At 35.5% G+C, this 12,396-nt stretch overlaps 1 protein-coding gene across 3 annotated transcripts in view; it reads right to left on the bottom strand.

The window, feature by feature from the left end:
• Tmem117 (transmembrane protein 117) overlaps positions 1-12,396 on the bottom strand; it is a 474,182-nt gene that overhangs the window by 18,113 nt on the left and 443,673 nt on the right. The window contains exon 7 of one of the 3 annotated variants that reach the window (XM_048802575.1): positions 2,389-2,806. The exons of the other annotated variants lie outside the window; for them this stretch is intronic. Coding sequence (XP_048658532.1) covers positions 2,783-2,806 — 24 coding nt within the window. The 3' untranslated portion in view covers positions 2,389-2,782. Of the gene's footprint in view, positions 1-2,388; positions 2,807-12,396 lie in introns of those variants that run through there. 3 annotated transcript variants of the gene reach the window in all.

The raw sequence follows: 12,396 nt of genomic DNA, 5'->3' as shown, positions 1-12,396 counted from the left end.
GTAGAGGATAGGAAAGGTAGCAGAATACAACAGTTACTAATAGGGCATTATGTAAAAATGTGGATGTGTAACCGATGTGATTCTGCAATCTGTATTTGGGGTAAAATTGGGAGTTCATAACCAACTTGAATCTATTGTATGAAATATGATATGTCAATAGCTTTATAATGTTTTGAACAACCAATAAAAAATAAATTAAAAAAAACAAAATTAAAAAAAAAAGTATTCATTTTATAATCATTTAAATGCAGACAGCTGTTGGATGCATCAATTTCACTCTGTGATGGTTATTTTATGTACATTAGGTAGCAGTATGCATTCAAAATCAAAATTAAGTCATAACTTAGATCCTTAGATTTTTCTCTTTAATGTAGTCATAATAAACTAACACAGAAATGATTTACATCTATATATGTTTATCTCTTGCATTCTGGAGAACTGATCTTACATTTTTAGAGAAAGGAAGTGATCTGTATTTAATAAATTTGAAATAAATATGTTATATTTTGTTTTGTTATTTTTAAAAAATATGAACCTCTAATAACATGTGTTGTAGAAGAGGACAAAGCAAAGAGGATTTCATTCACTTAACCAAATTCTTCAACTTATACCAGGGGGCTTTATTAATCATCTCTGCTAGCAGCTGTTCAGAATGTACAGTATCAAATATTCCTGTCCAGATTTCTTGGAATTCAGATCAATTTGAGCCAAAAGATGGAGGACCTGACACGGTGGCACTAGAGACCAACAGGGAACTAATTCCCACACTGACATTAGTTATTTTGTGTCTCACCTGCTCTTGGTTTTTAGAGAGAGGCACCAAATTAAAGTTCATGATGAGTATATAAAGAAACAATACATTAAATCTGAAAAAACATTTGAGATGGATTCACAGGTATTAATACACACAATTCTGCTTTAATTACTAAATTATCATGAAATCATCAGTGCTATATCTAATTAATATTTTAACCAACTTAAATATGAAAGTCTTGAACAAAATATTAATTTGAAATTTCAATCCATTAGCTCAATGTAAAACAGTTAAATTTATCCAAGACTTCTACCTATGTAGCTGACAGAAGTTTGCAAATAGGACTGCCTGAACTTTTTAGGAGTTTCCATGTCCATTCCACTCCTCTGTCTGTTGAGCACACTGACTAAAGAAGAATAAGGCTGGAGGGAAGGAGGCTGTGTGAGTAGAGTAAAGCCTTCAGTGTCTAGTAGGTTCCTCATCTGGGAATCATTTCAAGCTGACAATATGAAAAAAGTACACAAAGAAAAAAGATGAAAGAATGCATCATATCTTTTCTATCAGTGTGTGTGTGTGTGTGTGTGTGTGTGTGTGTGTGAATGAATCTCATATTGGTCTCGCCTCCCCTTATTTTTCAGATACCATCAGCAAATAGACATGTCATTTGGAAAGTTTAGAAAATCCAAAGCACTAAAGCTGAATGAATTTGGAATATTTTGATCTGAAACATTAGCAAAAACTGAATTGGTATTGGTACCTGTTAACTACTGGTAAGGCTGTAGTGTAGCATTTGCCTTTCCTTTTTCCCTCACTAATACCATCTTTTGCTCTTTCTGTGCTACTTGCAAGAAAATTGATATTAAATTTAGGCCTTTGTTAAAATATAACTGATGAAAACATATGCTTGGAAAAGAAAATGACTTGTAACTAGAATATCTTTCACTTGCCCTGGATAAATGACACCTTATCATCGATACAGCAATTCTCTTTTTATTTCTTGGCTTAAGGAAAAGAATATTTCCTGGTAGTAATTGGGCCATTGTATTTAGAATTCGCTTCTTTTTAGAAAGACATTTCTTGGATGCTCCCATTTGGTTTTTCCTTTTGTGAAACTGAACTTTTCTACTGGGTGTGAAATTGGTTTTGGTTTGAAAGCAATCTCTGGAGATTTCATGTGAACTGCGATCAAAATTCCATTCACTAAAAAGTGGTTTCTCAATTATTTCCCACCTGTACTTGGAGATAGAAAGAAGAGTTAAGGAAATGGGGAGTAGAGGGAAAAGGGAGAAGAAGAAGTCTTGATGTTTATGTGGATGATGACTTTTGGGATTCTTAAAAGATGATCAGGGAAGGGAGTCAGTGGCAGGGGCTGGCGGGTTGAGATATGAGAAAAAGAGGTGGTGCCATATAAGAATTTTTTTCTTAAAAAATCATAAGCAAAAAGATGATGTCTTATTCATAAAGTCTTCCAGATCCACTCCTTCTATTTTATTTTTATAATAATCATGTTTTGCTTTGTCAAAACTTTTAATCCCTCAACTCCCTGTCTCCAATCTCTTCCTCAACTACTCCAGTTATTACAATTCAATTCCTACTCTACGTAGCTCTTCAAACTTATTATTCTTGAATCAGTGTAAACTCTGGCCTAAATTGACTTGGGGTGGGATGGAAAGAACTGCTACCATTTTTTCAGAACATTTTGAGCTCATCTTAATGGAAAATGGATGTATGAGGTTAATGAAATGTCGGTTATTTATTGAAAGAAGGCAGAAAAAGGAGGAGGATGGTCTTCTGAGCCTTCCTAGATTTCAGTCTCTTCATGTACAGATTGCTCTTGAAAATATCCACATCACAGTTTTTGGGGGGAGGATGAGGTGATGCCTGAACAGCAATTGGCACACAGGGGAAAGTCATGGAAATGGCCAACATGCATAGTTGATTTCCTCGAATGATTCCAAGGTCAGGTTTATTCTGAGAGTAAAGCAGAGGAAGCTGGATCTGTTTTCTAAGGGTCACATGTTGGTGGCTTTAATGAAGTGTCGGCTTTAAGATCTAAAGGAAAAGAAAGAGAATTATCTTTTTGCCTTCATCCCTTGCATAGCACTCCCCACCACCACACCTCTGGCTGGGATTTGGCCAGAGCAGAGACCTACCCAGGTCAGGAAAAAAGGGGGAGCACCTCCCTCAAAGGCATATAGGCGTGGCCTCATGAGGAAGACAGAAAAGACTTTAATGTTTCCTGGTGCAATGTGAGTCACAGTGACCTCCAGAAATAACTGTGGGAGATTTAAATGATTCAGAGAGGACTTCTATGCATGTAGGAGAGTGAGCCAGCAACATGTGTAATTAAAGGCTGAGGAAACCATGGACATTTGTGTTATAAATTATTGAGTACTTGCAATGTTCTAATATCATCCTAGGATGTATGCTCTTATTGTCTCTCTGTGTGTGAATTTAAATACCTCATCTATTTATCTATCTGCACATACATTCAAAATAATCCTGAAAACTTGTTATTATTGACACATTTCTCCAGTTTTATTGAGGTATAGTGTACAAATAAAAATTATATGTACTTAATTAAAGTCACAATGTGATGTTTCAATATATGTATTCATTATGAAATAACTATCATAAATTAATTAAAACATCCATCCACAGATGGAGATTTGCCTCAGAGAAGTTATTTGTCCAAAGTGGAAAAAAGGGTCATGCAGCAGAGCCCAAGTTTTAACTGGTTCCAAAGAACCCATACTTTCCACCAGGCCAGGCTGTCATTAACCATGAAAAGTAACATTATTTTCTGTTTTTAATTTGCAAATGGAATTATTTTTACCTGCTTTGTGTTCTGAATGAGAAGCACCAATGATCATATACATATCTCTAAGAACCAATGTCATACGGGTTTTAAATTTTCTCTCCCCAACCCCAAAGGGCTGCCATTTATCTGACCCTAATGTGAACAGGAAGACCAGCTTTAACTCTTTCTCCATGGAGCAGCTGTCCCAGGGACTGTTGGCTTTTATCAGACTGCCAAGAGGCGGATGGTTTGACCAATGGGTGATTTACAGCAAATACTGAGACTGTCTTGGCATCATGAATATGGGTGCATAGCCAGTTTTATACACATGTTAAATATGTGTATGTTATGAGAATCATGGTTTCCTTTCCTTCTGCATGAATGTAAAACTGCATATTTTGAACACAAGATAAAGTACTTATTAAGAGAATAATAAGCAAGATGTGTTCAGTTACTAAACTCACGGTACATAGGCACATCTTGGAAATGCACATTATGAAATGTTCATTAATTTTGTTCTTCAAAAAGTGTTATCAGTGTTTAGTAATTCAAAGCCTTCTTACTGTTCTCTGCTATTAAATCCAGCAATAACTGGCAGAAGTCTATCAGATTTGTGGTTCAGTGGTGTGAGAATTATCTAGGCACATGGTATTATGCTATTCTGGTTCTCATCAGTTCGTGATGATATCCACAGTGTGAACAGACCACTAGCCTTGCATCTGCCTCATATAGGAGAAACAGTTAATTTTCATTCAGATGGGCATATTTCCATATAAAAATAAATGAGCAGTGTCATGATATATATCCAATCTTATTTCTTACATACTATGGTTTACTTCTGCCTATGGCAATAAAAAGCAGCTACTGATCCCTATTATTCATGGCCCACATTTGGACAGAATTTCAGGACAATGTTAAGTACGTAAGCAAGCTAGTCTCAGGACATCCTGGATTCATCATTTCCCAGTGCTTTCTCATTACGATCCATGCCTCAGGGTCAAGGAAAAGAACTTGGTACTATTCAGAGGAACTCGAGCTTGAAACCAACACTGTTTTGAATTCCCTGACTAGCATTCAATTTCCCAAATCAAATGAAGAGACCTCATTTCTATTTAGGGAAGTGTTTGATGATAAAAATGTAATAACACTGATTACTCTATCCTGCAAAACTAGAGCCATCGTATCAGAACAGAAGTTATATTTTCTGGGTTAAAGATTAGCCACCTGTTTTTTGAGGAAATTAAGAAAGAAATTAGATTTTAATGAAAAGCTGGAAACTCTTTAGAATTGAATTGACAATAGATTATTAAATGTTACTAAAAATATCAGCATTTTTCAATGTAATAATTTATTTATCTCCTCTTTATAGATATTAGATTATTAAATTTCAAATTATTTCAAAAGCCAACTTTACAGATATATTTCTTTCCTTCTTTGTTAATCTCTATTTCACCATTCTCTAGAGCTGAATTTAGATCCCTGAATATCAGAACATTTTGCCAAAGATCTTCCCAGCTTGTAAAGTATCCTTAGCTTTTCCATGCTTAGCAGTGTCCTAGCAACAGGATTTTAGATGACAGTGAGCAGTGGTGGCCTGAAGAATTGTACTTATGCTTTGGGTGATATTTTTGTTTCTTATTAAGCAACTAGAGTGCCTGGTTTCTTTCAGAAACTCTGTGCTTCTTCTAATTGGCAAAGTTGCCATAGTATCATTCAGTTGAATTAATCCTTGGAAGCTCTGACATACAGTTGGTTTTGTTATTTATTTGTTTATTGCCTGTCTCCCCCACTGGAATGTAAGCTCTAGGGAGCTAAGAGGAATTTTTTTTCCTGTTTGGTCCACTGCTGTGTTTTCCATACTTGAAATAGGGTTCAGCATAGAGTAAGAACTCAAATATTTGCTAATTGATGAATGGAGTGCTCTGAAAGTTATACAACAATCCATTTTGGGTTTCATGTAAATGGAAACACAGATGGATGTAGTTAAACAGAAACAGCACAATAAAAACTTGTTTTTGTAAATAAATGTTACACATCACCTAAGATTAATTATTATAAAGAAATTTGCTGTCTTATTTTTTTTCTTTATTCACCAGGTATACTGGAATTGTATGGAGAGCAACAAAAAGTCTAAGCCATTAGCCAAAGATCACAAAAGAAAGAAGGGAGTGAAGGTCAAGTGTAAATATCGTGAGCTGAGCTAGTAAATGTTTGGGAAGTTGGTTACTATACTTTGTATACAACCAGAGATATGAAAAATTGTGTTCTGTATGTGTAATAAGAATTATAGTGCATTCCACTGTCATATATAAATAATTAATTTAAAAAAAAACAGCAAAAAATGTGTGTTGGGGGACTGAAAAGGGGTCCCCTTTTGAATTGCCATTTGCAAAGGAGCTCATGAGATAATGTGCAAACAAGTTGGAGAACAGGAATGAGAATATAAAGGAGCATGTGGTTTGGAAAGGGTGAAGGAATAGCTTCACACAGTGATGACAGTAGGAGAAGTGTTAAGGCAAAGTGGAATGCAAGACAGAATCTGGTGTTCACAACAGAGGTTTCAGGACACTTTTTGATGTCCTCTGACATTGACCCTTTTCTCATATGTTGTATTCTGATTTTCTCTTGATATTCACTGTTTTGTTTTTCCCCTGAAGATCAAATGCATTCTATAACCTTTTGTAGTTTTCTTTTAGAAGGCAAATAGGCTACATAAAGGATTTAAAACCTTTGGGGGAAAAGTCTTGGGTTTCTGGTTGAAGTAGGCTTTTGTCAACTAGTAGTAGAGATGGCAGACCTCATTCATCACTAAAACAAATCCATGCTGAACTGCAAATCTTTACTCAAAATGTAAAGAACTTGACTCTTTTACATATTTCTGTGTATCCTAAAGAACCCTCAATATTATTGTGGTCTAAAATGTAATTTATATTAGGGGCTTACTTTTTAGTGTCATATCTTTTCTTCGTCATTATTGTTTTTTTAACTCACAAAAGACAATATAAATTCTGGCTAATTTTGAAGACATTTACCAGTGAGATATAAATATTAGTCTAGTGCCTATATAAAAAAACATGTCAACCCCAGAGCAGGTCTGAAAACTAAATATAGTCTATTACTTTTTAGAGAACTTGCCTAAAGGCTGTGGCAAGGTATCAGTGGGTTTTTCAAAAGAAGTTCCATTACATCTAGACATCTGAAAGCATCATTCCTTTGAGCACCAAAATGGAAATGTGTCTAATGAAATGCACTGAGCCTCATGTACAGATGCCCTGCCCTCACAGACTGATGTGATGAAGGACAAAATAAAAGTCATTCTTATAAGTGTTTACAACTAATGGAAATGCATCATGTGGCATCCAGGAATAATGGAAAATCAATACCCCTTACTAGGGCACCACAGTTCACCAGTACAGAAGGCAAGAGTGTTCAACATCTTAAAGACTCCCATGAAACGGGGAGGGAGGAAGCCTTTGGCTATGAAGAGTGGCTGATAACTTAAAGTTAGTGCAAAGTCTGAAGAAATGCTGTGCACTGGGTCATTTTACATAGTCTTCCAACTGATCTACTTAGTACTTTTTAAGAAGAACAAATGTTAACTATATAATAAAGTGACATGTATTTTACTCAAAAAAGAATTCCTCTTATAAGTAAAGAATGAAATCTAGTTAAAGAAAGTTGTTAAACAACACATTTTTGTGTTCTTTTTCAGACACGGGCTATAGCAAAATAATATGTATTTCCTTCTTATTCTGTGCTTTATTATATTTGCATATTTGGTACAAAATGCCACTGCTCTAGTGTCTGTTCTGGCTTTACATATGCTGCCAGCAATGGTCACATTCAATTGTCTGAATGACTAATTTCTTCTATGGGCTACTTAGGAAAATTAATGAATACTGTCAAAAGAGTAGATATTATTGTCCTTCATAAATTCTTTATGTAATATTGAGGTCATTTTTCTCCATGAAAAAATAATGATAATGGATATCAGTGGGAAAATGTGATTCAATATATAAATGCTCACCTCACAAACAATGGAAAGAGTATGAAGTTGATCTTAATGTCAGATGGGTGGTAGAAAAAAACGGCCTTTAAAGTTCCTTATAGTGGTTTCATTTCTATTATTTTTTCAGGATTTTCTAATGGAGCATATATTCTATTTGGGAACACAGACTAGTCTTTTAGCAAATGAGGACATAATATGTTGTCAAACAATGATAAGTGTTCTGAAGTGAGGAGGGAAAGGGATGGAAAATAGTGAGATGTCATGGGTGCTACTTGGATGGTCAAAAGTAAATGTATCTAAGCACCATCTTTCTACCGAGTACTGGTTCATATGAAGAGAAAGCACTGTAAAACTCTGGAGGAGGATAATATCAACTATAAGGGAAAGCGAGCACAAAGGCCCTGAAGTATGAAGGATGGGACCTTTTTGTGTTCAAGAAGCAGGAAAACCAGAGTGGTTATGGGAATGTGGGTGATGTGGAGAGTGGTGGGAGGAATAAAGTCCACCCAGGAGACTGCAGCAGAAGTTCAGGTGTGAAGTGAGGTGGATAAAACACGGGCAACCAGATGGTCAGGTCAAGATGCATTTTGAAGTTATTACAACTGGTTGGAGCAGCTGGTAAATGGTAATAGCATTTATTGGCAAGGAGAAGATTGGGGGACGAATCCACTTTCAGAAAATGGGGAAGTGGGTAAGAAATTCAGAGAGCTACTCAGAATACGCTGATATGGAAAACTAAATAGATAACTGTCACAGTTTGAATCTCTCCTCCAAAACTCATGCTGAGATTTAATTGTCATTGTGACAGTATGAAGAGATGGGACCTATAAAAAGTGATCAATGGAGTAATGTCATTATTATGTGCCTGCTTGCCCTTTTGTCATGTTATGATGTAGCACAAAGACCCATCCCAGATGCTGGTGCCATGTTCTTAAACTTTCTAGAAACATGAGTATTATGGTTTGGATGTGAGGTGTCCCCCAAAAGCTCATGTGTGAGACAATGCAGGAAAGTGTAGAGGAAAAATGATTGAGTTATGGAAGCCTTAACCCAATCAATGAATTAATCCCCTGACGGATTATCTGAGTGGTAACTGAAGGTGGGTAGTGTGTAACTAGAGAAGGTGGGTTGTGTGTGGCTGGAGGAAGTGGGTCATTGAGGGGTATGCCTTTGGGATATATATGTTGTATCTGGTGAGTGGAGTCTCTCTGCCTCCTGATCATCATGTGAGCTGTTTCCCTTTGGCACTCTCTTATGCCATGATGTTCTGCATCACTTTGAGCCATGAGGAATGGAGTCAGCTGTCTCTGGAATGAGACCTCTGAAACTGTGAGCTCGCAAATAAACTTTTCCTCCTCTAAAACTGTTCTTGTTATTTTTTTTTTTTGCCACAGAAGCAAAAAAAAAAAAAAAAAAAAAAAAAAAAANNAAAAAAAAAAAAAAAAAAAAAAAAAAAAAAGCTGACTAAAACAATGAGTCAAATGAACTTCTATTGCTTATAAATTACCAAGTCTATGGCATTCTATTACAGCAGCAGAAAAGGTACTAACCCAACATCCAAGTTGAAGTATCATGTAGGCGGTTGGGAAGCTTAGGGAAGAGGCTGAGCCTAGAAAAACAGATGTGGAGTCACCAGTGTATCTATTGATATAAGGTCACAGAATTGGATAAAATTACATAGAAAGGGAGTATACAAAGCCAAAAGTAGAGGTCCAGAAGCCTAATACTAAGACACTTCAGCATTTAGAATCTTTAAAAGGAATCAGCAAAGTAACCTGAAAAGAACAGTCATGTCCTAGAAGCCAGGATTTAAAAAAAAAATGTTCCAAGCAAGAAGGAGTGATAACTATGTCAAATGTAGCTGAAGGTCTGAAGAAGAATAGGACTGAATATTAGCCATCAGATTTGACAGTATGAGGGTTGTTGTTCTTGACAACACCTCTGTGCTCCAGAGGAAGCACAAGTGAAGGACAAAAACACAATTGGAGTTGATTCAAAAGAAAATGAAATGAGATGTATAGTCAACTGGAGAAAGGACAGCCTTTTAATAGATGGTGCTCGGGAAATTGAGTAGAAACAGTCACAAGATGACACTGGATCCCTATCTCTCACCAGTTATGAAAATCAACTTAAAATGCATTAAAGACTGACATAAGACCCCAAACCATGAAACTACTAGAAGAAAACCTAGCAAAAACATTTCAGAACATTGGAATGGGAAAGGATTTTTTTTTCTTTTTAAAAGATACCTTAAAAACACAGGAAACAAAAGTGAACATAGACAAAGGGAATTATATCAAACTAAAGAGCTTGTGTTTAGCAAAATAAATGATCATCAGAGTGAAGAGATGACTCACGTTTGAGTAAAAGTATGTAAACTGTTCATCTAACAAGGGGTTAATATTCAAAGTTTATAAGGAACTCAAAAAACTCAATAGCAAAAAAGCAAGTAACTCAATAAAAAATGGGCAATAGACATAAATGGATATTTCTCAAAAGTTGATGCATAAATGGTCAACAGATATAGAAAAAAAAGTTCATCACTAAATTTCAGAGAAATGTAGGTTAAAACCAAAATGAAATATCACCTTATTCCAGTAAGGATGGGCCAATTATCAAAAAGAGAAGATAATAAGTGCTAGTGAGGATGTGAAGTCAAAGAAACTCTTGCACACTGTTGGGGAGAATGCAAATTAGTATATATACTATGGAAAACAATCTTGAGGTTCCTCAAGAAACTATAAATAGAACCACAATATGATCCAGTGACCCTCTCCTAGGTATATATCCAAAGGAAATACAATCAGTATGTCAAACAGGTTTCTGCACTCTCATATTTATTGCAACACTAGTCACAACAGCCAAGAAATGGGAACAACACAAGTGTTCTCAGTTGATGAACAGATGAAGAGACTGTGCTGCATAAACACAATGGAATACTATTCAGCCATAAAAAGAATGAAATCCTGTAATTTGTGACAACTTGGATGGAAGTGGAGATAAGTGAAATGAGCCTAGCTTAGAAAGAAAGTACCACATGATCTCACTTATATGTGTATCTAAGAACATTAATCTCATACAAGGTGAGAGAGTGGTAGTTGCCAGAGGCTGGGGAGGATGGAGGGAAAGGAGGGAAGGGCAAAGTATGATTGACTGGTATTAAGCTACAGTCAGAAACAAGAAGTTCTGGTGTGCGGTTGTACCACAGGGTGACTATAGAAAATACTGTATGTCTGTATAACTGTTATGTATCTCAGAAAGCTAGAAAAATATTTGGAATGTTTTTGTTAAAAATAAGTAATAAATGTTTGAGACATGTTTATGATCTCAAACTTTTATGACTTATATGATCACACAATGTGTACATGCATTCAAATGTTACATGGGACCTCACTACTACGTACAATTTTCACATTTTTATGTATCACTTAAAAATTAATTTAAAGAAAATAATGAATATTAAAAATGAAAAAAATGTAAAATAGTAGAGCTAATACATGTAGAACTTTTAGGAGCTCTGCTGTAAGAGAGAATAGTGTAAATAGACAGTAATTCAGGAGAGACCATGGTTAGGTTAGTTTCAAATGATTTTCTTAGTATAAAATAGAGTGAGTTTTTATAGACTAAGGAAGTCTGAGACCTATGATTTCTTTTTTATATTTTCAGTAGTTTTGCAATTACCAGTGTTAAAACTGATTTGCACAAGTATGGACATACTGGTTGTTTACAGCTATTGTCCATTTCTAGTGGACAGTGTCTATTCAGTACTGACTACTGGGCACTACTGCTTTGGCCAGTAGTTAAACATTCTGACCATCATTATCTGTGATCTCAAAATGGCAATTTTTCTGAAAAAGCAAAAGAGCCCCTATTTATTGAATACAGCAGGCTTTTAGAAACAAGAGGCTGGGTCCTCACTTCTCTGTACCCAGTGTGGTTTCCTTCTATTTTCATCTTTCTTTGTAAAGACTTCAGGCTCTGGAACAACCTCAGAGCCCACTGTTTGTGACCCCCTGGACCACTCAATGATAACATGTAACAGAAAGTAAAACCTTTAGAGCAATGAATTTGAACTGTCAGATTTTCCTTGTCTGTCTTCAATGAATTTTAGGTCAAGAGTGTTCATCCTTTGAGCTCTAGAGAAAAATTATCCACCCTCAAGTAAGAAATCAAAGACTAGGAAATAAGATATATTGGTGCAGGTTAGAGGGATGGAAAGAATAAAATATATTTTGTTGTTTCTGAGTTATATCCTCAGTGAATTGAAAAATTTTCTGAAACTATTGTTAGTCCAGAGGTCAATGGCCAACAAAAGTCTAACATGCATTGCTTTCCTTGTTCAACACTTATGGGAGGGATATCCCATCATCCTGAGTCCTTTTGGAAAACAGAACTACAAGCTGGGGTAAAGAATCTTCCATGCATGTCAGCAATGGCATATCTTCATACTGACACAATACATTCAGGAAAGTCTGATGTGGCCACAGTGAGTGTGGCCTGTAGACTTCATAAAGCCCTTATACAGTCAATATGAGGTCTACATTTCTCAAAGAAGTTCCCAACGCCATATTCAAATTCCCCAATGAATGGTATCACATTATTAGTGAACTAAATCAACAGTTATTTAATGCTTACTAGATGCAAAGCATATATTCTCAAAATATATAAAAATATGATATTAATAAGTTAAAAAATAAATTAAGTTCTTACTTTTACAGTTTTATACAATGGTGATTACAGGAATTGCCCCCCCACCACGGAACCTAACAGATTACTAGTAGGAAAGAGACAAGATGAAATTAAATCAGTAACCCATGATATATTCCATTTTAT

This window comes from Marmota marmota, unplaced genomic scaffold (genome assembly GCF_001458135.2).
Source record: "Marmota marmota marmota unplaced genomic scaffold, marMar, whole genome shotgun sequence".
NCBI lineage: Eukaryota > Metazoa > Chordata > Mammalia > Rodentia > Sciuridae > Marmota > Marmota marmota.
The sequence above is the reverse complement of the archived record's forward strand: the minus strand, read 5'-3'. Positions and strand labels throughout refer to the sequence as shown.